Source organism: Coturnix japonica, chromosome 14, assembly GCF_054131305.1.
Source record: "Coturnix japonica strain WE chromosome 14, WE-NBRP24, whole genome shotgun sequence".
Lineage (NCBI taxonomy): Eukaryota > Metazoa > Chordata > Aves > Galliformes > Phasianidae > Coturnix > Coturnix japonica.
The window spans coordinates 8,540,963-8,568,403 of NC_140676.1; the positions used below are offsets into that span (position 1 = coordinate 8,540,963).

A 27,441-nucleotide genomic window follows, 5' to 3' on the forward strand; every position below is an offset into this window, starting at 1 on the left:
TTTTTTAAATGGGTGAGAGATGACTATGACAAAAATCCTGTTCTAACCCATGAATGCAACCCAACACCTGAATAAATGAAAACAGATTCTGGCCCAATTACTGGAAAGTAATTCTCCCGTCTTTATGGCCTGCACCTCTGTTAATAGGAGGCTTCAACTTCATAAAAAGAAATAAAATTCTCAAAAGTAGGTTGATAGGGGAAAACGTTTTAATAAAGAGAAAAAAATACACACCCCACCCAATGAACCCTTAAGATCTGCAAATGCTTAAAAGAAGGAAAAAATAATCAGCCGCAGCAATTTGCAAAACAACCCTCTAATACTAGAAGTATTTTTAATTGTGAGCACCTCAGCTTATTTGCAGATAGTTGTGCACTCCTGGAGAGGGGAGAAAAAAAAAAAAAAAATTGTAATAGGCCTTAGGTCAGCTGCATTGATTTAATGCATTACTTAGGCTGCCAGAGCAGAGGTAGAATCTCCTCGCACTGCATTAGGAGTGCCTCAAGCCTCCGTGACTCCTTTTGATCAAATCTCTGTGAAAGATGAGTGTCATGCCCTCTCCGAGCCAGCTGTGAGGGGACTGCCCTGCGACTGGAGGAGCACGCGGAGCACGGCACCGCGGGGCAGCGAGGTGAGAGCCGGCTGCAGAGGTGAGAGGCAGACACAACTTCGTACTGTAGGTCTGGAGAACACCAAGGGGGAGGATCCTATTTCACTCCCCTGTGCACAGCCCGAGCATACATCAGACCTTGAGGTGCTCAGAGTCAGACAAGAGTAAAGAGGCGTGTGATGGTTCTGCCTTAGTACTTGTACAGACAGGAGTGTTTCCAGTACTTCTTTGTACAACTCACTGAGGGAATGGGAAACTGTTTTATAGCTCTGGAAACATAAGCACAGTAAGAATGTCTGAGGTAAGGAAAGTTCTTTGCAGTTATATATGAATGTGTGTTTTTTACCGTGCAACTTTTACTTGTGGTTATGCACTGTGGAGATATAAAAATTCTTGCGATGGTGTTGTTTGGGTAATGAACAATGGAGATGAAAGCTGTAGTGAGCTGCACTCTGCGTTTCTTTAATTACTCGGAGATACTGTGAAAGTAGAAAAATATATTTAAAAAAAATCCTGTTTTTCTTTCTGCTTGTGCTCTGTAAACAACTGTATGACTTTTCTATCCTACAGTAAGTAATGCTGAATTGCAAGCTGCTTATAATGAGCAGAGCCATCACTTGTGTAATTGTTTTCCAATTGAAGTAGTAGCATGTAAATCATAAATACTTGACGATGTTTAATTGTACAAGTCCTCAATATACGTTAATAGCAGTAAAATCTGTGATTTGTGACTCAGATGTGTTCTGACTCAAGTGCTTTAAGCAGATACATTATCATTATTATGACGTATAAATGCACTGGAGAGCAGGCAACAATATAATATCAGTAAGAAGTTCTTTAGAAATTACCACTAAAGTGGAACCTAATGTATGCCCTTTGTATACAATTTATTGCTGACTGTTTAGCATCCAGAAAATAAGGCCGGTAATTCTGTTCTTAGGATCAGCCTGTTTGTATTCGGGGAGGCAGAAGGGGGGTGAGAGGGAGAAGCGTGTGTGTGTGTGTGTGTGTATGGGGGTGTCTTCTGTTATGTTGTCTCCTTTCATATATATATTGAGCTCATTCAGAGGTTAAATGTATCAGAATAAAGGATGCTTATTTAATTTGTTTTTAATTTTTAATTTTTTCCATCATGTAAAAGAAAAATAAAGGTGGTTCAATTGTCATCTCGGACATAAAGAGGTTCTGTTAGGTGTGTTTAAGGTACAGCATTTTACTTTCTGGTTTATTAATTGCCCGAATACTTCAAGTCCTGCGTGTAATCCTTGGTTTAGAAATGAGGAGAGGGCAGAGCGCTAACCCAAGGGAAGGCTGCTGATATATACAGACTGTGGTTTGTCCTTCTGTAAAATCCTGAGCATAAAAGTGGCCCTATTCCTTTTTTTTTTTTTTTTCCTGCCTTGTTCTTTTATTCTTCTTTTCTTATTTTATTGTTTTTTTAACATATATCTGTATTTGTTTTTTGAATTATCTGGAGAACCAGGCAACTCTGAGATTTTGTGGATGTGGGGGAGAGCAAATGAAATGAACTGGTTTTGTTTCAATTCAAAACAAATCATTGCTTTAAGGGCAGTCAGCAATCAATTTTCACATCCGATCGGAAGCTGGACTTTGGTGTGCTCGTTTAATTGAGATTGTTGTTGGAGCAATTTATATATAAATTTCTGTAATTCACATAACTACTTGGCTTCTTGAACCTCGCGAGCTGATTGTTTGCCTTATCTTTGGTGAGCTAACTCTGCGCTATGTTGCAAAAACCTTGAGGCATGTTGTGTTTCTTCGTGTTCCTGCAGTCTGCAAGTGAAGTCAGCTTCATTAGTTTCATGATGGCACATCAGTGCATGGCTGGTGTTGCCGCTTCCTCCAAGCTACTCCCGGAGCATGATCTGGGCTGCCTTGGTTTGGATAAGCTTGTAAGGATTTGTCAGCCAGATGTGACAAGATTGTCAAGAGGCAAGTAAAGAAGGAGATCTGATATTAATCAGTGCATAGCTTGGAGCCAAACTTTCTCAAATGCAGTGTAGTAACATGTTCTTCTCATTTACTGCTTCTCTTTGTGGCTATAGAACTGCCACTGTCTGAGTTTGACGGTTAAAAGGGATGCCAGCTAATAGTCTTTAATTGTAAGGATACGATTCTAGGTGGGGAAAGATCATAAGTTTCTATTTTTAACCTTTTTTTTTGAAAATACAGTTCTGTTTACTGCAGTTTGCTGGAAAATATGTTAGACAAGAGGCTCTGTTTCTCTGCTTTGGTTTTAAAACGCTGGAATTGTGGCTCAGTTCTCTGCTCGGGGAATGTGAGGTGGGCAGCCTTGCTGCAGGTTGTGCTGCAAAGTAGGACTTGCATTGTTTTTAACTGCTAACAACAGCGCGTGTTGCTTTTCTTTGTTCTGATGATTAGAACAAAATACACTGAAGAATGTAATGAGATTGGAAAAATACTGACTTTCAAGGATGGAATGTTATGTGTTCCATTCCTACAACATTCTTACAGCTACCCATGTAATGCTAATAAGTTTGGAGTTTTATCATTAGTTTTTTAAAAATAATCAGTATTATTCTGAATTTCTGTTTGAATCAAACTTCAGAGTTTTCAGCAGCTTATTTGGTCAAAGCTTATTTTAACAAAAGTGACCAAGCAAAAGGTATCCCACGTTATGGAAAACTCACTTATGGTCACACTTACTATAAGAGTTTTGATTGATTGATTTTAAAAATTGTTCTGTCAAACTGCTGAACCATCTTCATCCAATGTAGAACCATAAAGAGTTTGCAAACATATCCAGACCTGCAGGAGAGCTTTGTCATCATCGACAGGAAAAGGTGTTCCAAATTCTGGGCCACTTCACGGGTTCTCTATAGCTGAGATCGAATTATGCCGCCTTAGGCTGCAGCAAGAGTTGGGCTTTTTATACCAAGTGTCTCAGCTTCAGCTTCTTCGCTGTTCATGTTATTGTTGCAATACATTTCCTGCAGTATTGAGCATCCCATTCTATTTCCAATCAGGCAAGGCAGTCATTTAGTTTTGATTTCAGTAATGAAGAGTCCACTCCTATAAAAGTAAATTTACTTCTGGTAAATAAATTACAGGACATTTCTGTTCTTTAGATTATACTTCTTGCTACATGTTTATGTTCTTAAACCACCTTTCGTATGTTATGGCATGGCCAAATAGTTTCATGGAGATTTGAGCTATAAGTCAGGTACCAATCTTGAATTCATTATTCCAGCAAAACCCCCACAAAATGCAGGCAAAAAAAGCTGTTGGGTTTGGCCTTTTGGATCATCTCCTGCCCTTCGTGGCTTCAGCAGTGCAGTAACTGCCAGCTGTACACACTGTGCTGCCAGCAGTTTTTGTCCCGAGCAGATGCTACAGCTCAAGTTCGAAAAGCGACACCTCTTTGAGTTCTTGTTTTCTTTTTGCCAATCAATATCTAAACATATCTGTATATATTTATTGGGACTGAAACTTCAATGATCAAACTCAAAGTAAATTATTTTGAGGGAAGAGAATAACTGTTTCTTACTCACAATCGGCTGTAGTTCAAAACTGAAGTCAGGAATTGTTTTCTTATTACCTACTGAAGCTGATGTCAGTGTCAGAAAGCCATTTTAATTTTTCACACCTGCATTCGGTACAAAGGAATACAAAGTTTTAAATTGTGGAACTATCAATGGAACTGCGCTGTTGCGTAGAATATTGCGTATCTGCAGCAGTACAGATAGCAGCATCCTATGTGTACAAACACGGAGCTTAAACAACTGCACAAAATGAAATTGTGTTACATCTACTGTGTTGGAGTGCCGTTATTTGTCTTTTACTCTTTCACTTGTCTCTTCTGTCTGTAACACTGAAGGGAAGAATTTGAGCATGTGTTGCTTTATGGCTCTAAGACTTTTGAGCAGTGCTGTGACGAGCTGTACACATTGGGGTGGTCTTTGAAACGTTACTTCACCCACATTGCACCCATAGAACATTCTAAACTCTCTAAATAGATAAAGGCTTAAAGTGTGTACTTGCAGTTCATTTACACTGATACTCTCAATTTCCCTGATACTTGTGTATATATGTTTGTAATCTTTTTTTAACATGGAGCTCAGCAATAAATATTTCAGTAAGCTTCAGTTCCTGGACGGATCTGTAGGTTCAGCATTTAACATGGGTTTCACAGCATGTTGATATGAGTATAAAGTACGTGCATAAGTTACTTGATAGATTAAATAACATAGTGTTTTATTATAACAGCTTTCACACCATTTCTATTTGGATATACATCCTTACCGTGAATTTCTCATCAGTCTGCAGCAATCTGTTGTTCATTCCTGAAATACACTAATATGAATTACTTTTCTGTAAGTTTATTAAGAACAAAGTTGAGATTCTAAATGATAAATACTGCTGTTAATAGTCAGCAAAATGTAAGGGTTTGTGAGCTACACAGACATGGCAGGTGCACCACAGGAAGCGTAGCACTGTAGTTTATTTCAGAACCAAATGTAAATCACAACTGTAAGGTAATGATGGTGTGACATGTTTGGTTCTGTAATTTGTACGTCTTATGTTTTCCCAATGGTACAGCAAAAGAAAAGAGCAGCTAAATGTATTCCCCAGTTTGACCAAGCTGTCTTTCAACACACCTGTTGTTAACAAGTGAGATTAATTGCAGTGTAAGCTAATGTATCTACGAGCACCTTGTTGAACAGCAAAATGGAGCTCTGCTGTCCAGTGCTTTTTGTTTAAAGAGTAGCAGTTCATGTGCACGTATACACACGTGCATTCCCTTATAATTATTTTGACAGTGCCGTTAACGAGAGGTGCCCTAAGGGGCCCTTTAGGGTAAGTGAGGAGTGATTTTCATCCCACAAGTTATGCTGTGATTGAAGTTTGGCCTCACAGTGTGCTCCTTTCTCAGATGCATCCTCATTCTGCATACTCAACTCACTGAGTTGGCCGGCCTGTCCAGGGCACCTCTCTGTTAGCACTGCAGCTGCTGCTTAGCCAGATTTGCTCCAGGATTTCGAGTCTTTATTTGTTTCAGTCTCTTATCACAGCTGTTCGCCCTATGGTGATGCACAGGCAAGCGGCCCGTAATTCAGTAGCCAACTAAAACTCTTTCAAATCCACCACTGTGGTTGATTTAACAGAGTGCTGCCATTTCACAGAAGTATCAGCTAATTTCAGTTCTATCTCACTGAGCTGTTTCTGCTCCACTGCCTTTTGGCCCATTTTGAAGATTTTTTTTGTCCATAATGGCAAGTACAATTACATGTTTTCAGCTCAGGGTGCTAGACAGTACCTGCAAGAGGGAAGTTCAGTCCCATTCCAGCCAAAAATTGCTTCTTGAGCACCACAAAGGGAGGCAGTAATGCCACTGGCTGCAGAACCTGGCTTGCATTCTTCATCCTTGTATGCTCAGGCTGGGGCTGTTTGAAAGGAGGTCAGGTTTTGGCATCTGACCCCAAATAAATATTATGGATATATACATAAGGATCCTGACAATTAATGGGATGTATTCTGTGGTCTTGTCTAGAAACTGTTTTCAAACTTGTGGCCTTTGTGTTCTTTCAGGAGTAAAAATCCTAACAGAATCTCTCCACAGAGAAACTAAGTGGGAATGCGGTGCTGTCAGCAGCAGCCAAAGCGTTCAGCACAATAGACATTAAGTTTGACTCCTAAATCTGTGCTGGGCCTGTGAAACAAAAGCTGTTGCTCTATGTATCTGGGGACTCTCATACCTCCAGAGCCTGGCAGCAGTGCTGTGATTAGCACATATAGCACCCAGCTTGCTTACTGACCACCTTACAACCAGCTTACGTTGCTGATTTAGGAGCTCCATTACGAGTGTAACTTCATGTGCATTGGAGCTGGAAAAGGCAAGTTGTGGCCCATCTCTGTCTTTCCCATCTCTACCCTAGTTAGTCTCTTACACAGGAGACAAGAATTTTGCTAAATTATTTTACTAATAAGCAGTTTGCCAAATGAATCATCTGGGGCTGGCATAGAATGTGTTTGTTAGTGGAGAAGGTTGGAGCTATTTGGTCAGTGCTGTTTACTCTGTCACATCCACATCAAATTTTTCTGTACTTAATTGAAAGCTCCTAATATGCAAAATATCAGATGCTCTCTGAATACAGCAAACAGTCAGGCCTGCTTTCTTCTTGTGAGAAATGTTTGTTGCTGTTTATTGTGTTTATAAAATAACTCTATTAACAGCACTGTTACTTTGTAAGGAACGTTTCTTGTGAGATAAGACTGTGGAAATAGTGTGTGCAGCATTCAGTCCGATACGATCAGACATCCTGTAGGCACCTCTCCCTCATTTTAATAACTTCATAGGTTCATTTATTCTAGTCTCAAATATTTTTAAGCCTGAGTAAAGAGGCAGCAGAACTTGCAACAACCAGATGTACTTGCAGTGTGCGTAAATGTGCTGTGATTGGAAAATCTTCTGTTTCAAAGTGTAATGCCTTCAAAAATGTGCAGTGAACAAATAATATCAATGGTGTGCAAGTTTATCAGTGTGTGTTTTACCAGTACAGCTTTGTCCTCACCCATAACTGAGGGCATTAAGCATGTGACTGAATGAAACACGGTTGCTCGTTGAGCTGAACATGTGCAGGTTGTGGCAAGTAACCCTCAGCTTGGCCTTGCTGTTGGACCTCTGTATGTGCATTGTCTCTTAGTGAGCACCTTTGCTATTCCATGTGTGTCCTTCCCATTCTCCTTTTGTGCAGGGAAGGCCTTCCATCCAGGCATGTGCTCTCATCCTTGAGGTGAGCATGTCGGAGGAAAACTGGCTACAGCCTAAGGTGCTGCAGGGCCCCTTGTGCCTCTCCTGAGCAGGTGGGAGCTGTGGCCTGCCTCAGCTTGGAGTGCTTTGGAATCTTCAGGGAGAAAAAGATGCTTATGCTAAGCTCTGACATCAACATTCAGAACTATTAGGTTTAGATGTTGGGCTTAAGCCTACAATAACTGCTCTGTGAATTTACGCCACCTAGAGCAGTCAACCAACTTTTGTGATCGTGATGGAACATATAATTTTAACAAACTGCAGGGAGCTCAACAAAGGAGCAGAAACCAAAGTCTGTCATGAAGAGCCATGAGAACTAAACACATACTGCAAAGTGGGCAGGGTGGAATGTTGTGAGTATCTGTGGGACAGGTGAAGTGAAAATCTATTGATGTGGTACAGGGAGGCATATGTAGGCTTGTGAAGTGGACAAAATGTAGATTGAAAACTTACTTTAAATCATGACAGAACTGAAAGATGGGCTTATCTATGCAGTAGATATCTAGGGAAGTGCCTAATGTTGTCTGGCAAAGGAATGGACACTGGGATAAATTCATCTGGAATTAGGTGAGGTGGTTGTAAGAGATGCTGCTTGTTGCTATAAACCCTCCATGAAGACATGAAAAGTGCTTAGTATTACATCCTGCATAAGGAAAGCTTATGAAACTATGAAAGCTGCTCTCACATAATGTTCGTGTAATTCTACCCTTTTTCTCCAAACTTGCACTATAAACTGATAAGACTTTCTAATTCCTAGTTGCAAAAAAATGTCTGTAACACAGCGTTGGAGGCACCATTTTGTAGTTCATCTGCAGCATGCAGCTGTGAAGCTGCTGCTTTTTGTGGGACAGCAGCAACTTGAGGAGAAGCAGTTTCTAAAGTGAGCAGCGAAGAAGGGAAGTGGTTTCCCTGCGTGACAGGAGCAAGGTAGGGTGCTGACCTGTGCGCTGCTGATATGGAGTACTACCCAGGGGACCTGGGATTTGCTCTGCCATTCTCATGCAGAACCAGCCCGCATCCCAGTGTGGGCTGGGTTCCATGGCTCAGGCTGGCAGCATCTGCAGGATTATTTACTCTTTAATTTGTTTCCCATGCTGAAGAGCTGTCAAACTAGATTCCATTGAACATGGATTGAGGTTTGATACAGTTATTCCTCTGCATCTTTGGGTAATCACAGACATTCCTTTTGCCCTTCTCTTACTGCAGTTCTCAGCCTGTTGTTAGTACGTATGTCCCCAAAGGCTTCAGAAATGTATAGATGATCACAGATGTATTTTCTGAAATGAAGCCTGATATTATAGCAAGAATCAGAATGAACTTGTCCCATTATCTTGTACTTTTCTTTAGCCATGAAGGCCAAGAGTGGGTTGAAAAGAAATGTTTGGTAACTTTTGAAGCATAATCGAAACCACACTGATATCTGGAAAACAAGAAACAAGTCAGCAGTCATGACTTTCAGGCAATGGAGAGTTAAGACTTCTTATTCAGTGATGAGCGCTTAGGTGGTTTTTGGTGGCTGGTTTAATGGTTAATCTCTGTTAATGAAGAGTTACCTGTGTTAAAAATCCAAGGTTCAGATTCTCACAGGTTTGCTGCTAAAGCCGCAGAAAATTTGATCAGAATTTTAATGCAGGAAAAAAAAAAACAAAGTAGTGATGTCACTAATAATGAGTTTGGAGAAATCCTTCTGGTAGGGAGAAGGACTGCAAAACAATAGCAGCATCCTTGATGACAGCAGAAGATTTTTATTTTTATTTCTATTAACGTTAGTATCTGCTCTGTGTTTCTGGAAAAAGAAATGAAATAATAGCCCTGAATGAAAGGGCTGCACAAAAAAAAAAAAAACAAACCAACTTTCCACTTTAATTTCCCTCTACATATCCAATCCTTTAATTATGATTTTGAAGCTTTACAGTGTGGAAAGTTATTCCTTTGTTCTGCAGAGTGAAATTGTGTGTATGTTCCACGTGCTGGGAAAATAAAGCTCATTAAAAGACTTGATATAATTACAGTACCTTAGACTAGGCATACTAAGGATAACAGGATTAACATGCAAAAGACAAGCATTTTAATCTCATGGATTTCTGCTATGTTTTCGTTCACTAAACTCTGATCTAAGTTGATTTGGGAGATAATCAAAATGCATCTTTTAGGAGTGTCTTTTTAAGTTGAGCAGTGAGTGAAGATTTGAAGTTCTGACTCACGGATTGTTTTAGAAATTAATTTTGCCATGTTCTGTTCCATGACTGGGTTATTGCAGATGTTGCTGGAGAAGTTTTAGGAAATGGAGTCTGATAACCCCGAATGATGGGAAATGCCACCAATGCTGACCTGAAAATGACCTTTATTTCTTCTTGGGGTTTCTTATGAGTTATTTTTATTTTTTTTTAAGTCAGTAACAGATACTGATTTGAGGGCGTACTTTTGGTATGTTAACAGTATGCAAGCTAACCACATCTAAGAGTGGTGTCCAGAAGCTTTAATGTATTGATTTGAGGATGGCTTAATTCCATGCTTTGAATATAGGGAGAATGATGCTCCATGTCTGATTGCTTCTTTCCTACATGTAAAACAAAATGTATTCCTTAGGTGTTTTCTGTTTTTTAACGTGTAAAACCTTTTACACCTATAGCGGCAGACAGGAGGACGAGTACGCGTACTGCATGGCTTTTTTCCTCATATGTATTTCTGTTGTAGGATATAATCTTTTGTAATTCTGTCTGGAGAGACTGCAAAGGATTCATTTGTGGAATTCAGCTTACTAAACGTAGCGGGATGGCCTGTGGAAGCAGTTCAGTCTGTGCAAATCACAGAATGTTACGTATTAGCAAAGTAGAAGAATTAAGCTGTATTCTTGTTTGATGTTTTGTGATAGAAATGAATCATCAGAAAACGATGCCTCATTTTTTACCTTTCTGTAAGATATTTATGGCTTTTTATTGTTATATTAAAGGATTTTAGCATCCAAATGAAAATACATCCTCCATTAAAGTGAAGCAATTCGCACTGCGTAGGGTATTGCTGTGTATTTTATGACTTCATGGGGAGCATAGAGCTTTTCTCAAGAATTCAGTATTTTGCAATGACTCCTTTAGAAGATGAAAGGCAAAGTGATTCAGAGATTTCAATAGCACTGTTGCCACTTGTTCCAATCCTTCAAATAAAGACAAGTCTCAATATCAAGTCACTGCAATTTGGAAATGTGCTTATAAGTTAAGTCCTTGATAAGTAAGCAACTGAGACTTGAAAATTCCAGGCTGTCATGTAAAGCAGTAGGCATTCCATCTCCTGCACATGCTTGTTTATAGAAGACCGTTTTGTGTAGTACACTCTTCTGTCCTGAGCCAGCCTCATTCTCCATATTCTCTCCTTTTAAACTACCTTTCTTCCACACCTTTTTTATTTTAAGCAATTCCTGTCTCCATCTTTCTTACCACGACTGTCCAAAAACTTGCTGCTTTGTACATTTGCCAGAAGTGCCGGTGTGCTGATGCCAGCATTGAAAAGAAATGCTACTTTTTTCCTTCAACTCCTGTTTTTTCATTTCCTTGGATGTTGATCAATAGCGGAAGATCCCAATTTGCATGAGACCTAAAGAGTTTCAGAAGCTGCCGGTGGTAGGCTTAACTTTGCCTTACTTCACATTGCTTCTCTGTATGTTGAGATGTAAACCATTTTGTTTTAAGAACAGAAAAAATCATGTGCACATTGCAATCACATAATCTAATATTGCTTGTATTCCAATTCAGACCCTCTGTACATAAATTTCTTTTTCCCACCCAAAATAAATACTCTTTTTCAGATGGAAATTAGAGTCATACAAATGCTTTGTTCTGTGGCAGTCCCTATGAGGCTTTAATGAGGACCTCCAAGTTGTCTGTCTGCCTTCTGCAGTAGATGGGCACATACAGAAGAAAACATATATTCCAGGAAGCAAGCTTGTGTTGCCTTGTTGATTAGTAATTTTTGACTACTAATTTGATTTGCATTATAGATGACCTTGGTGAGAATAAAGTGATGCACAAATTGAACTGTGCAACTGATTGCTATCTGTATGTTTTGTTTTCCTTGTTACCTTTCAAGTATTTCCTTGCAAGATGTGAGAGTATCATTTCTGAGGAGACAGGAGTACTTTCTGGTGAAATCTATGCCTGAGAATTGATAGTGAACTTATGCATCCTTGACAAGAAGCACATACTCTATGTGAATACTGGCTATGAGGAGTTGTATCTCTGCAGACCTAATATTGCTCATTAGCACTGCATTTATTGCAATTCTAGAGATCCAGCAGAACTCTCATCTGTGTGTCTTTTTCAAGCTTTCCTGAAAAATAGCCATGCTTACACGTAGATCCTATCTTAGACAAATGTTCCAGAATGGTTTCTTTTTGTTATAATGGTGCATCAGTCTAAATAGATCCTCAGGGGTGCTGCTAGGCTTATCACTAAGTACCTTACTGCTGTCATATTCCAGTGCTTTAGCTGGTGACCAGTTTTCTTCTTTCAGTTCATTCTGCTTAAATACATGTTTTGCCTGGATTAATTATATTGCACGTTAATAGGAATGAGCTTATATGTTATCTGACTTCTGTGGATATTAGGCCTGTGTAGGTATAATGTGCATGGTCTAGATGGCTTATCCATTACATATCAATCTTTCTATTGATTTGCAGGCTATCCGATGCACTCTGGTGAGCTGTAGTTGTCAGTGTTTCAAACCTGGGAAAATAAATCAGCGACAATGTGACCAGTGCCGGCATGGATGGGTAGCACATGGTAATACTTACTCTTACAATCTATATAAAGTATTCTACGCTCTTCCTCATGTGTTATTTTGTTGTGTGTTGCACTCCCTTCCACAATAGTCTTTACATTCAGTTTTATATCATTTGTTACTTGTGTTTATTTATGTTTTATGGTTTTATTTACAGCCCTGAGCAAACTAAGGATTCCCAACCTCTATCCATCAAGCCAGGTGGAAATAGTTCAATCCAATGTTGTCTTTGATATCAGTAGCCTCATGCTGTATGGAACCCAAGCTATTCCCGTGCGCCTTAAAATTCTGCTGGATCGTCTTTTCAGTGTTCTGAAGCAGGAAGAGGTGATACAGATTCTCCATGCTCTAGATTGGACACTGCAGGATTATATACGTGGATATGTGCTGCAGGTATTGCATTAAGAGGGTTTTTTTTTGCTTTGTTTTGTTTTAATATAACTATGATAATTAAGTCATATTTTAGAATATTTTCTAGATTGGTATTTTCAGTAGTTCACAATGTGCTAACCACGTAGTACATCTGAGAGGCAGTAATAGACTTGTAAAAAGTAGCACCAGAAAAGGAAGGGTTAATTTTTGGTCATTGCTCTTTTCTTACTCAAGCCTAACTGAAGTCTTTCCTCTTTGCTCAAATCTATCAATAAAAGTAAAGTAATGAGGAGAGGGGAAAACAAAAACAACAACAACAAATAAGAGGGGAAAAAGGGTTACTAGGAAAAGCTTCCAAATTTACTCAAAATATTATTTAACCAGTAAGTTTACTTTAATATGGCAGGATAATACACTAACAAATAAACTTGCCATCATTTCAAGCACCAGGGACAGTCTTCATCACTGATGTAGTGCTCCTGAGCTTACTGGAGCTACATCAAGGATAAATTGGGCCCTATGTGCTTACACTGATGTTAGTCCTTGCTACTATGGAAGTTACCTTTTATGTAAAGTAATATGATGATCTTACATTATGACACGAATCAATATTTAATGGTCTTGATAATCTTGCTTTTTAGTGTTAGGATTAAAAATATGGAATCAATTACCTTGAACCTCTACCACATGAAAAATTTATAATGTTACGTTCTTCATCATCTTAGAAACTCTTACATGCACTGTGAAAAATCTCAGTAGGCCATCAAATACATGTTCTGTGATAAAATATTTATTGTAGTTATTGGGAAAAGTTAGGCATAGCTAGAGTTTGAAAGAACTCCAACACTCCAGTGTAATTACAGCTGTGCTCTGTGAACACTGGCAATAGATCAATACAGGTTCATTTGTTCTCTGATCTTAGTTACTTGGAAGATTATTAAACTTGCAATTAAAGAATACTTGACTTAAATGAGGAGCTAAATCTTGGTCTGATTGCTCCATCTCTGCTGTCTGTTGTTAGATAATACTGTTGTTCAAATGATGTGTGTCTTAATTTTAGTGGGAAAAAAAAAATGGTTTATTGGAAAGTATTACTGTTAGTTCAGAAAGAAATAATAAAGCCAATGTGGTAAAATTTGAAGAAAATATCACAGAATTACTGTTAATCTCTTGTTAAATGAATAATTTCATGATTTTGCTGAAGAGTTTCTAGTCTGTGGGGAGATGGGTAGAGAAGAGACTGGGTTGGTGGGGGGAGGGAGGTTGGGGGGAAGAAAGGGGCTTTCTTTTTTCCTATTTTCTTCATTTCTATTTATTTATTTGTTTGTTTTGCTGTAGGATGCTTCAGGAAAGGTGCTGGATCACTGGAGCATAATGTCCAATGATGAAGAACTGGCTACTTTGCAGCAATTTCTTCGCTTTGGAGAAACTAAGTCCATTGTAGAGTTAATGGCAATTCAGGAGAAAGAAGGGCAGTCAATTATAATACCACCACCTACTGCTAATTTGGATATTAGGGCATTCATAGAGAGCTGCAATCAACATAGCCCTAATTTTTCTGCTTCCTTGGACAAAATGAGCCCCACCAACATTCATCCCTTTGAGAATATTGTGAATAACATGGCTTTCATGCTGCCGTTCCAGTTTTTCAGTCCAGTGCCTCCACCTTTAATAGGTTCACCACCAGAAAGACACTTGATTGAGCAGGGTCAAGACCATAGCAGTGAAACTAAACAAGATATCCACCTACCTTTTACTGAAAGCAGCTTCCTAACTTCTAGTTCTGCACCATTTCAAGTTGAAAATGAGAGGATCATAAATGGTCCGGATGTCACCGCTAAGACAGAAGATGATGCCCTTTTAAGCGATTCAGGTTCACATAATACAGCAGCAAAGCTTGAAATGACAGCACTCTCTCCAGAAACCAAAATGAAGTCTGTTGAAAAAAATGGCACTGGGCCAAGGAAAGGGCGTGTTTTCTGCACTGCATGTGAAAAGACATTTTATGACAAAGGTACTTTGAAAATACATTATAATGCTGTTCATCTGAAGATAAAGCACAAGTGTACAATTGAGGGCTGCAATATGGTATTTAGCTCTCTGCGTAGTCGAAATCGTCATAGCGCAAATCCTAACCCCAGACTCCATATGCCAATGAACAGAAATAACAGGGACAAAGATCTGAGAAATGGTTTGACAATTGCTGGACCTGGAGATAGTAAAAGGACGGAATTTACAATCTTAGCTCCGGATAGCAGAACAATTACCAGCTATGCCAGCTCTTGTACAGATGCAAAGGGCCAGGCTGGATTTCCTAGTATTGGACAGAATGGTGTCCTCTTTCCAAATCTGAAAACAGTACAGCCTGTTCTTCCTTTCTATCGTAGTCCAGTTACACCAGCTGAGCTAGCTAATACTCCAGGTACTCTTCCTTCTCTGCCTCTTGTTTCTTCCTCAATACCAGAGCAGCTTATTTCAAATGAATTGCCATTTGATGTGCTACCCAAGAAGAAATCTCGTAAATCGAGTATGCCTATTAAGATAGAGAAAGAAGTTGTTGAAACGCCTCATGAAAGTAGTGATGTTGCCAGTTCTGAAGATGATACACGTCTGCAGGTGGTAAGCGATGGAGAGCTTGAGTCCTGTGAGCATAAGATAGAGAAGCAGGTGTCCGGCGGGGTGGAAAATAACCCCCATTCAGGTAATTCATGGAAATCTGTCTCTGGGGTAGAGGGCCCAAAGTATTTTGAGTCTGTCTTTGCGCCAGATAACCAATACATCAAGGATATCTCTGAGAATGAATTACATCACTGTGAGAAAGAGGTTAAACCAGAAGAAAATCAACCATTAAAAATAGTTTCCCATGAGGTTGTATATGAAGATCCAATGCACCACCACAGTGATGTTATAAAACCGGTGACTGAATCCCCCATGTATGTTAAAGAGCAGTCAAAACGCAGGATTTCTAAAGATGACTGCCCTGAATTGCAACACCACTTGCTGACCGGGGGCTTTTTCAGCACTTTGTCAAACAGGGGTGCTGCCATTGCTTGTTTTGAAGACTCTAAAGATATGGATCATGTCAGCCAACATGCACTAGGGATTCAGAAGGAAGAAAGCCGCTTTCATTGTGACATCTGTAAGAAGACTTTTAAAAACCCTTACAGTGTAAAAATGCATTTTAAAAATGTACATCTCAAAGAAATGCATATTTGCACAGTTGAGGGCTGTAATGCTGCTTTCCCTTCTCGTAGAAGTCGAGACAGGTAAGAAATTATAAACAAAATTGTATTTATTTTACCATCACAATGGAGCCTAATTTGAAATTAAAATGGGTATTGGAAAAATGGAGCCTGCAAAGATTTTTCTGTGTATCCTCATATAACAGGTACGATAACTTATCAGAACATTCATGAAATGAAAATCCATTGAAAGAAACATTTCCTTTTCTCTAGACTACAAGGTATTAAATAAAGCCATGAAAATTTCATAACTGATAAAGTCTTCAGTAGTTGAGAGAATACTTTAGAACATAAAGGGAAAGCTACAAGGGTATGAATTCAGCTATTTTCCAGTAGATGCATGTGTGGACTTACATGTTCAGTGCACACTTTCATGTGTATTTTAAAATGTATAAAGTACTTTTTTAAATGAAAGAGCAATGAAATCAGTTCAGGAAATCTTCACTTATCCTTGTCCTTCTGTTACACAAGGATTTTGAATAACCTTGTAGGAGAAATCCCATAATAAAAGCTAGATTACCCTATGTCAGTGCAAAATCAACCTTACGCATTGTTAGTTGAACTAATGCTATCTGGTGTGTGTTGGTAGTGCTTTAATGTGAAATTGCATACTAAATACTAAACAATACCACAAGCCTGATTCAGTTTACTGTTAGCTGCAGTATTGTGTTGCTGTTAGTCATTTTATTTCAGTCTATTTTGCTCATAGGCTGAGAAACAAGAACTGAAGTTTTATTGTCTGTCAGTTATGTATTTGAATTGAGAAGGGGTAGATAACAGTTCTGTTAAAGTGGGACTAAGCCTTGTAAGTTTTCTAACACTCCTATAACAGTGTTACAGCAGATCTTGACTGCAGAAAGTGTGCCTGGATAGTAGTTTAGAGTGACACGAGGTTTAGATTGTCTGTAATCTGCTAGGAGTGCTGGAGCCAACTGATGTAGTCCAGAGAGGATGAGCCAGTCTTTGAGGACTGGCTGCTGCATGTGAGTTGCACAGATTCATCTGTTGCTGGCAGAGCTTCATACCCTGGTCTGCTGCCTGCATCTTCCCAGATGTGAATTCCTATCCATGTTAATTGTGATATGGGCCGCAGGAAAGAAGGCCAGCAGTAAAATTTGCATTCGCATGCCACAAATTCCTTCCCACATCAATATATTCAGTTAAATTCTAACACTGGTGTTTTTAGGAGATGATTTATTTAACAACCTTGTAAATAAATGGATAACTTTTCAGAAGGGGTACGTAAGTCATTCCACAAGGAAGTTTACAAGCTTTGTATGAAAGAGTAATTATTTGAAACAATTTTGCAGAAGCTTCTTTTTAATATATAGTGTTGTAAGTGCAGGTGGAAAGTATCTGTGTCCTTTTGTATACTTTGGATGAAGCTGAGTTAGGTGATGGCAAGGGAAAATGGAGGTTCTCCCTGTCTTGCAATAAATTCAGTCTTCTAAGCAGAGCCTGGAAGTTCCCAGTGAGTTGATGATATTGAATGAAGAGCAGTGATTTTTTTATGTTTTGGTGGTTGCAAAATGAATCCAGAGATCTCCATTCAAAAACTGGAAGTTGCGTAAAATGCAATGTTCCTTCATTCAAGAAAAATCTTTTAAGGAAAAGCTCTGTACGGTTGTGTGTAGCTGCCTCTTGGTACATGGTTACAGTCCTTAAGATCATCAATATATTTTGCTGTCTCGAGTATCACTCCTTTCCTGCTTTGTCCATTGGGAAAGGATCACATTTCCTCTTACTCTGACCTCAGTTCAGCACCCAGAATTCTTTAGTCCGTTCACCAACCCTTTTAGGGCCAGCACTAGATCTAGTGGAGTGAACAGCTATCCACAATGCAGGATAGAATTGGAAACATTGATTTCTGTAGAGTTATTTCTGATATATACCAGTATAAGCAATTTCAGGTAGCCAGTCATGTATAAATCATCCGTGTGCACTCTCTCTGTGGCAGTTCTTCAAATGAGAAGCATACAGTTCTTGCATGCTACTAAATATTGATTTTTCTCTTTGTTAATGATCCTTATGGAACAACTGTTAAGTGAGGCAAAACACTTTCTTGCTAAGCTTGTCTTTGTTCTTTTAGACATAGTTCAAACCTAAATCTTCATCATAAGCTTCTGACTAAAGATACACTGGAATTCAACAACCATTTCAATGCAACATACCTCTTGAAAGACATGGCTAAGGAGTTTTGTCAAGATGTCTCTTTAAAACAACATGTTGGACATACTTCTGTAATCTTCAAAGGAATGAACAGAACAGGCAGCTTGGTTTTTCCAATGAGCAAAATTAGAGAACCCTGTTCTGAGAGTTACGGATACGATCCATTGAATGATGGAGCTGTTCTGGATCTAAGCACTACTTCCAGCATTAAATCTGAGAGCAGTGCTCATTCTTCTTGGGATTCTGATGGAGGAAGTGAAGTGTGCACCATGCCCTTGGATGATAGTGATGAAAGCTGTGAAGGACCCAGCCTAATGCCCAGTGATGAACTCTACCAAGACTGTAATTTAATTGAGAAAGCTAATCAGAACTTTATAAATTTACCTTCCAGTTTGCCAATAACTTGTCACATATGTCAAAAATCTTACAGTAATAAGGGAACTTTCAGGGCTCACTACAAAACTGTGCATCTCCGCCAGCTCCACAAATGCAAAATCCCAGGTTGCAACACCATGTTTTCTTCTGTTCGCAGTCGGAACAGGCACAGTCAAAACCCTAATCTGCATAAAAGTCTGGCTGGGTCTCCAACTAGCCTACAGTAAGACCATGCTTAACTGAATTTATTTCTTCTAGGAATTAATCGTTTCAATTAAGGAATGTGTTAGTTTCATTTAAACACATTTGACTTCTGGTGCATTCAACAACCATGGTCAAATTCTTTTCTCCTGTGTATGCTCTCCAGCAGTTTCATTTAACAAAGCTTGGTGCTGTATTTTTTGTGCAATTGTTTAGTTTGACATGAAATAGCTAGAGCTTCTGTAAGGAAGAGAAAGCAGTCTTGAAAGGTGGGAGATATGGAGTTAACTAAAATATTTCCGATACCTGTGAAGTATTATTTGCCAACAGTAGGAGCTTCAAATGGGAACTGTCATCCTTTGTGTTTACATGTAAATTGGGTTGTTGTGCTGTGTAAGAAATTGTAACAATTGTGTTGTTTCCTCTGGTTGGCTTGAGAGTTCTGGGGCTACCATTTCATTCCTGAGACCTTAATCTGAAGCTGACATGAAGTATTAATTGAACATGGCATTTGCAGTTTATTGTACCTTGAAATCTAAAGAAGTCCAAACTGTCTGAAACCTTGCAGTCCTTACTCTTCATGTGGGAATTTCCCTTCAATACAGATAGCAATATTTCAGCTTTCTTTTTTTTTTTTTTTTAGAATTTGAAACTGTTTACTTTGCAAAAGGAGAGGCCGCTTAACTTGGCAGGGTGGCCTAATTAACTGGGAGGCTCTTACAGACTGTAGAGACAGAAAGAAAGGAAGCAAATAAGAAAATGGTTAGCTAAAATTTCTAAACTACAGCAAATGCATCCATGGAATAGGAAAAAAGAAATTAAAATGCACTTTGAGTTTCTCTTTCGGGAAGAGAAAACATTTTGTTAAAAATAGGGGGTGGAGAAGGGGAAAAAAATGTGAAAATCCAAACTGCTTTAAGAGTTTGAAGGTGCAATTCCAAACCTTTGAGAGGGAGAGAAAAAATGGATGCAGTAGATATACTTAATGATAAATCAGTTATTGTTCATCTTACTGGTGATATAAAACACACATTGATCTATGTAACGGTAGAACACTTACTCTAATTCATATCTCTTTTAATGAGGACATTGTTCAGTATCTGTTATAATGTTTAAAACCATTGTACTCATCACTGTAATTAACAGTATTCTGCATTATGTTCTATGCACTTAAGATTGGTCTTGCATTGTATTTAAAAAATCACTTTAATATTTAATTTGTAGTCATCATACAAAAACTGTGTATGTTATTGTGGTGCATCTTCTCTGACTGAATGATTTCCATACTGAAAAAGAAATCCTAAAGCGAGTCTTACAATAACATTTTGAATTCACCAACTGAAATCATCTGAACAGTTGTAGTAGGCAGGCATGATATTGACAGCACAACCTGTACATATTATACCAAAGTGCTTACAGTATTTGTGGTTTCTAGTCTAGCTTTCCAGTATAACTGGATCTTTAGTCTTCATTCATTTTTGTGACTAAATAAAAATAGACTGAATTTCTGGATTTGGTATGTATGTAGAAAGACTAGTACAATGCTATTGCCATATGTCTTGATGTTTAACTTATTCTAAAATATACTACGGTATTGTAACCATTTCATATTGTATAAAGAAAACAGAAGTGGACTGAATATTTCATTAATTCTTTTGAAAACTGGTTTGTATGTGAGTATGGGTTATGCAAGGAAAAAACATGACAGTTGTAAATGTTTGTGCTCAGTAGAAACGGTTTCCATGCATTGTGTAAAGTAATCTTCTATTTTTTTAATTTACAGTAGGTTTTTGTGATATTTAAAATAACCCATTTGTGCTTGAAGCCATCAGGAGGAACTGTTAGCCTGGGGAGAGCTGTCCCATTCTTTTGGTTGTTTTTTTTTTTTTGTTGTTTTGTTTTGTTTTTTTGTGCTTTGGCAAGGTGGAGGCCGATGTTTTGGGATTTTTCTTTATTTGCTTTAAATGAGACCTCAGATTCATGGCGATTGTGGATGAAAGCAAAGGGCACAACTGTCGGAAACACAACTGCTTTCAGCCTTTTGATAGTGTAAATCACTTATTTGTTATACAGCTATTTCGAGCTCTTTTTATATATGTGTGTATATATTATATATATATAAACCTATTTGTTTAATCATGAATGGTGTTGTTTGGTTTTTGTTTTTTATTTTTGAAACTATGTGCTGTAAACTAATGCTGTAATGCCCATTAATGACTTCCACCATGTCCAAAAAGGAAACACATTTGTATATCCTAACAGTTTTGTATATGTTAATAAAAGCAAATAATAATGCCTCTGGTTGATTCAGAAAAGTAGGCTTTCGTGATAGAATAAATACCTATTCTTCACTTCTGTTCAAGCAACAATTTTGAAAGCACATTCCTTCTGTAGGGATCACTGTTTTGACAGTGGTACTCACTTATTCCATAGTAAGGAAGTGTTATTATTGTAATGAGCCATTGGAGGTGATATAATAAATGCTATCAGATATTTCATTGATTTTTCCTTAAGCAGTGGGCAAGGGGAGATGTTAGTTTAAATGTCACCAGCTAAACAGAAGGTAAATATCTCTGCACTGAGAACTGTGCTAAAACGAATGTTTTCAGCTCTATTTTATATTTTTGAAAGGGTTTTGGTTTTTTTGTTATTTCTCTGAAGTCTGAACAGGATGGGAGATTTACGAGAACAGGCTGAGCACTCAGTGCCCCTACAATACCATATGTATCTCATGAAACATTTGTGTAGCTCCCTCCTCCTAATGACCGCAACGTGGCTGGACCAAGCCTTAACATCTCCTGTTAGTTTTAAATATGTGTGATGCTTATAGCAGCCTGTATCACATATTCACCACAGATGTTGAAGGAAGTAACCTCACTTCAGAATAGTAGCACCACTTTTTTCTTTGAGATTTTCATAGTTGCTCTGGAATGCCTGTGGCAACTTCCACTGACCGAGGCTCAGTTCCAGAGATGTTTTCATCTGTGATGCTGTGAGTACATGCAGTTGGAGGATCAAATCCTTGCATGAGGTTTGAAGTAGGCTTGGATGTGCCCACCATTGCTGTGCATGTATCTTGCTCCCTTTTTTCATTTGTATCTTCTTTTTTTTTTCCTTGTAGAAAACAAGAGCCTCAAACACTAGATCATGTCATCTTTTTCTGACTCGAAAGGAGAAGGCAGAGATGCACACTGCAGAGTAGCCACTCCGTACAGTTGAACACCCGATTTCTCATACAGGTATTTTGTAGTTGCTGGTAGCAAGTCTCTATAGCTCTGGAAGAATGGGCATCATAGTGCTTATAGGAGTAGTTACAGAAATCTGTTTTTAACAGAGTAGAAGGGGTCTGTTTTTATACCTCCAGTTATCTGAGAGCTTTGAAAAGAACTGTGCTAAAACCAGAGGTTGATTCTGATGAATCTTTAGTAACATACAGAGTAAAACCAGCGAAGTGGAGAAACAAGTTCTGAAAATACCTCTTTGATGCTCTGCATTGAATGGGGAAGCCTAAACACATCTATACTACCTGGACTTAGTCCAGGGCTCTTTAAATTTGATGGCAGGCCATCCTTGAAAAGGGTTCACAAACAGCTTCTGATAAATCAGCAAGCAGAGGTTAAAGAAATGCAGCTAAACTAAAAATACTTTTTGGAGTTTAAGGTATGAGCCATAAGGGTTCTGTTCAGCATGCAGTTTTCAAAACAGAAATGAGAGTCTGAATCTGAATTGGGAAGGAGGCAATGATGCAGTGAGAGGAGGAGGGCTGGATCAAAATGTTCTTCCAGAGAGCCAGGCTGCAGGGTTTGCTCAGAGCACTATTTACTGCTGGCTCCCCTGATTTAAGGGGCATGGAGGGCAAGTCTGTATGTAAAAGGCAAAGCTTTAAGTTAGATAAAGTTTTTACAGAGTGATCAATTCAGGTTTGAATTACTTGAAAAACTTTTCTGAAGAGTTTGCTGGCTAGCAATGTTTCCATGTAACCTCAAGGAGCACATTTCTAATGGTAGACTGGTGTTTAATTTCCTTCAGTCCCCTACCCCTGGCCCCTGTGCCTTTTGGCACTCCTTGGATTGCACGTAGTTGCTAACTTGCAAATGTACTGTTGTACATCACCCTGTTAAGTTGTAGCCCTGTCAGCGGGGTTCCCCATGAGCACTCCTCTGCTTTCACCTGTGTTCCATAAACTGGTATAAGAAAAGGAAGTGTCACAAAGTGGCAATCCCTCTTTGGTAAGCCAAGTCTCATTCTGCTCCAGTTAAGTGTTTCATGGAAGCACCTGTGGCCATTTGTTTTGTGTTTCTGTAGCTGCTGTCTTAAACTGGTAAAGCTGACTGTGAATCCAAGCTGCTGATCCAGACGTGTCTCCTCAAGTGTGAGCTGATTCTTTGCTTCAGTCTTTTAAATCTTGGATTACTAATATTCTTGTTCTATAGGTTATGTTCATTTAACGTAGGGATTTCTGTAATGTGTTTTCTTTTTTTATTGTTAGTTCCTATCCTTACCACCCTATTGAATTTTACAAATTTAAGGGAAACATGCTTCCTACTCATTCGCTGTCTGCACATCTCTTACAATTTTCAGAAGCTCAGCATACCCTTCTCATTCACACCTAAAGCCATAAACCCAGCTACCAGGAAGGCGATTGTCAGGAATCAACTGAACCATTCTGGATGTTTTTTACCTCCCCTTTCTATCCATTAAAGATTCAGGAGGAGAGCTGGTCCTAACATCCATTCAGTCACAGTGATAAAATGCAGTGGGTCAGTATTGGCTTCCTAACTTTTAAAAAATATTAATAAATAAACTGTGAGTTGCAAGTAATATTATTTTTGAGGTCTGTAATGAGAAAACCTATCCTGTATTAAAGCTGAGCAGATAAACAAGATTTCAGGTAAATTATTCACATATACATTGTATATTTGTACATGCATTAGGACAGCGTGTTCATGTTAAACTCAATTCCACTCTCATTTGTGGCAATAGATGCTGGGAATAACCTCAAAAAAATCAGTAGACTAGGGCATATAACACCAGAGTCACATTTCAACAAGGTCTGTAAGTTACATGTGTATGTAGGCTCCTGTTGGCTGCTTATACTGGTTTGATTATTAGCTTATTGAAGTAGGTCAAAATATACCACTTCAAAAGACCAGAGAAGTCTTACTAATTTTATACCCCCATCTCCACTATAAATGTATTGGAGCTGCATTTCTGTGTGACCAGTGTAACAGCAATCCTATGAAAAGTATTACCTTTGTTGCTAAGATGGCGTGAAACAGATCTCGTGTAGATGCAAAGCACTTAACTCCGAGTGAGCTCTGCCAGTTTCGGCAAGTTCAAAATCTGGACAGATATATCTTATCGCATTCAAATATGTCCAGCCAAAAAGTCTCAAAGAGAACAAGCTGTGTGAGTACAGGGCGTGTAGAGATGTGGAAGCAGAGTGACTTCAGAGGAATCACTGGCAAAACAACATAACTTACCAGAGAGGAGACACATTATTGCTGCCCTGGGAAGCCGACATCTGCACCTCTGTGTGGGATGATATAAACCTTACGTTGGATTCCTAAGCACAGAGGCCATGTGCAAGTGAGAGGTATATGCAGGCTTCTCAGGCTGTGAACAGCTTGAATAAAGCATTCTCCAAAGTAACAACTTACTTACTACTGCCATATGCAGAGTAATAACATTCTTGTTAGTAGTATCTACGGAACGAGGACTTCTTTCTTCAGAAAGTCACTGTGCAGATTCTGTCCTTCACCAAAGTCCTGTAGACTGAGTTTCTCTGCCTTGAGGGGTATATACTGGAAAAACTCATTTGAGTTCAATTTAGTTAGCTTGCTTTCCAAGCATTCAGTGTTCACTGCTGTAGCAAAGGAGCATATCCTTACTCTTTGTCTACAGAGGATACAGTAGTTCAAGCTGTGCCCACCCTTACCCCTCAGCTGTTTCTCCATCTCCTTCCTTTCCAGGCATGGGGAAGGCATCCAGGTTTCTCTTACTCCTGCGGATTGACAAAAATCTCCAGGCTCCTTTTGCTTTTTCTCAGTCTTATCTTGCACAAACAAGAACAAAGAACAGCAGATGGGAATGAGAGTAAGGGTAATAATTTGGATAATAGTCACAGTGGTTGTTCCACAGGCTAGAGGAGTGCAAGAGAAAATAATGATGATGTTCCTATTTGTGTATCTCTGTGTGTTATCACCATTCACAGAGAATACTTTGAGACTTTCTATTTGTGTTCTGTTATGATAGAAGAAAATTCATGTAAGGGGACAGCTGGAAAGTGGTCTTTGTTTCTCATCTGTATCTTTGCAGCACTCTGTATAGTAAGGAGGTGTGGGTTTTCTCCTTGTTCTGACCATGCAATTCTGACCATGCAGTGTATGGTGGAAGGGAGGAAAGCCTTCTGAGATGACCCTTGTGCAAATGCCATGTGAGCATGGGGTGTGTGCTCTGGGGATGTGTTCTTCGCAGCAGAGAGTGGGGGGAAGGCTGTCTGCAGGTGAATGAGCTGGGCTGGAGCTCAGGAGGTCTGAGAACTCCAGCCACATCTCAAATTTAAGTTTGGCCTTCAGCATTTTGATGCAGATCTACAAAGGCTTTTTGTTCCTTAGTCGGGATAATTGTGAAGGTAACTGAGCTAGTAAAGACTTGGGTACATGTTGTGATGTTGCAGGCCATGTAAGAACTCAGCTCTATAAAATCTGTTCTGCATCCCTATGGAAAGTTATTGCAAAGGTAGACTTTTGGATGACATCACACTTCCCCACTGCTTTAATTTCTTATTTTAAGAAACATTCAGTCTCATAAGCAATCATTTTCTACATCACCAGTCTTTTTTTTTTTTTTTTTTTTTTTAAGCAAAATGGAGCTAGAAAGTAAATTACTTCTTAGAGCTAACATGCAACAGCCAACATTTGATGTCAACTCCCATCCCCTTTCATCTGTTACTAGAGTAATAGAGTCACTAATAGAGTCACTGAAAAACTTTGTCTTTAAACGGGCATTTACTTTGTTTTACATGTCAGCCTATTGCAGAAGAGAGTAGGTGGTTGGTTTTGGTCGTTGTCTGAGTCTGTACTTTGAGGAGATGCTCAGCACAGATATATAGTGCTGCTCTCTTCTGGATGGAATCAGAACAGGCCGGTTCAGCCTTGTCCTCGCTAACAACTGGAGGTGATTCTGGTTCCCTCACATGGTGGGTGCCTTTTTAAAATCTACACATACGTGCTTTAGAAAACTAAAATCTGAATTTTCTCCCCTTCTTTCAAGAGGTCCATAGCAATGCCAAAGATAATGGAGATTCCTTACAGTACTCTGTGTTTTGTCTCAGGAAGTCTGTTGGTCACTGTAACAGATCTCAATCATGAAATGAGCAGCTAAAACCAACTGTTACTACTTCAAACTGTACAACTTTGAGATAATAAATATACACGATAATTATAAGTAATGGAAATGTATCAAGTGTGCACATCTGGTTTCAGGGATGCATATAACCCAGACAAAAAGGATAGTCAAACAGGGAAAGGAGAATAATTTCCAGGTCAGTAATAATAACAGATCACACAACACTCAGGGGAAATCAAGCATGCGTATTTGCATTCAGATATGCACTGCAAACTCAAGAAGTCTGCATACCCTTCCGTAAAAGCATGCCAAAGCTTCTTTGAAAAGCAGTGTTTTTCATCACATTAATTACATGTTGTGTCATGGTTGAAGACCACCATCATGAAATTACATCAACAACTTTTGCACTGTCTAATATAAATACTAAAAAGTATCCCACAAACTGAGTGCATTTTACCCCAGAAATCTCTGCAGAACGTGGCTTAGCAGAGCAGACCAGAAGTATCACAGAAGTATCATCCTACTGAATGTACTGCTCTTTAAATTTCGAGGACCTCATGAAGCAGTGATGCTTTTGAAGATAATATTCAGATTTCCAGTTTCTCCTTTCATATTTGCAGATTCTAGCTTTATATTAAATCATAGTTCTCTCTCAAACATATTTCTGCTTTCGAAAAGAAACTTCAACTTGGATGCAAGTAAAAAACTAATAGAGTCTTTTAAAATATCCAAAATTGCACAGAGTCTGTGAACAACAAGGAGTGTACCTCTTTCCTGACTTAACATCAAAAGAGAGTCTCGGGGCATTTCAAATGAAGATAAAAATGTTTAATTCTGTGTACAGAAAATACTTTAAAGTAAAGCATACAGTGGAAAAAAGAAAACTCCCTCCCTAGTGTTTTAACTTTGCAGCCTCTTTAAAGTCATGGGGCTGAGGCTGGGGCACAAGTAGGATTTCAGTGCTTTATTTATTCTTTTTCTACATGTCTAAAATAATTATACACTGCCATATTAGCAGAAGAGAGTTAGTGTATGGAAGGGATAACAAGGGGAATTGGATACTGGAGACAGGTGTCTGCCCAATAGAAGCAGCAGGATATTTCAAGATTCTGGATCCAGGTGTGTGACCCCTGCATTCATCCTGCTGCAAGGCTTGATGAGTAGCCTTCTTGTGTCTTAAGGACTAATGCCCTAAGGCATCCAACAGCGGGCACCCAGCATTGTTTTCACTGCAAGCTGCATGGCTTGAAATGATTCCAAATATTACAGTTAGTTTGGGTGTGCCTTTTGGTGTTGATTTTTTTTCATAGCAGAATGATAGACATTTCCGTCCTGCTTTTCAAACCCAGCACTGATGTGGCTTCTTTTTGCCAAAACAAAATTGTAGAAATATAGTTTAGTTTAAATATAAGAAAAAAATACATATTTTGTTTCTCAGTCCCATCAGCTTTTACAGAACCTATTGATAAGTGGGAATTAGAAATGTGAAGAAAAAGGACCCAAGCATAGAAAAATTAGAGCCGCTAGTGAATGATAGTAAATGTAGTCTGAAAGTG

The 27,441-nt window shown here is 38.8% G+C and overlaps 1 protein-coding gene across 3 annotated transcripts; it reads left to right on the top strand.

Annotated features, from left to right (window-relative positions):
- Positions 1 to 492: 492 nt before the first annotated feature.
- Positions 493 to 20,678, top strand: BNC1 (basonuclin zinc finger protein 1). 3 transcript variants are annotated; one of them, XM_085515428.1, is made up of 5 exons: positions 493 to 650; positions 12,076 to 12,178; positions 12,334 to 12,569; positions 13,887 to 15,814; positions 17,880 to 20,678. In XM_085515428.1, exons 3-5 carry the CDS (start codon positions 12,423 to 12,425, stop codon positions 18,559 to 18,561), a joined length of 2,757 nt encoding a protein of 918 aa, XP_085371554.1. In that variant the 5' UTR covers positions 493 to 650; positions 12,076 to 12,178; positions 12,334 to 12,422; the 3' UTR covers positions 18,562 to 20,678. The 3 variants fall into 3 exon arrangements, with proteins under 3 accessions (XP_085371554.1, XP_085371555.1, XP_015728512.2); XM_085515429.1 differs by lacking the exon at positions 493 to 650 and adding an exon at positions 659 to 911 and having other exon boundaries at positions 13,887 to 15,249; positions 17,880 to 18,029; XM_015873026.3 differs by lacking the exon at positions 493 to 650 and adding an exon at positions 661 to 911.
- Positions 20,679 to 27,441: the final 6,763 nt, after the last annotated feature.

Bases quoted from the DNA above. Each gene is read 5' to 3' on its own strand.
- BNC1 (XM_015873026.3), top strand. The intron at 12,179-12,333 runs GTAATACTTACT...TTTTATTTACAG, and splicing joins GCATGGATGGGTAGCACATG to CCCTGAGCAAACTAAGGATT. The intron at 15,815-17,879 runs GTAAGAAATTAT...TTGTTCTTTTAG, and splicing joins TCTCGTAGAAGTCGAGACAG to ACATAGTTCAAACCTAAATC.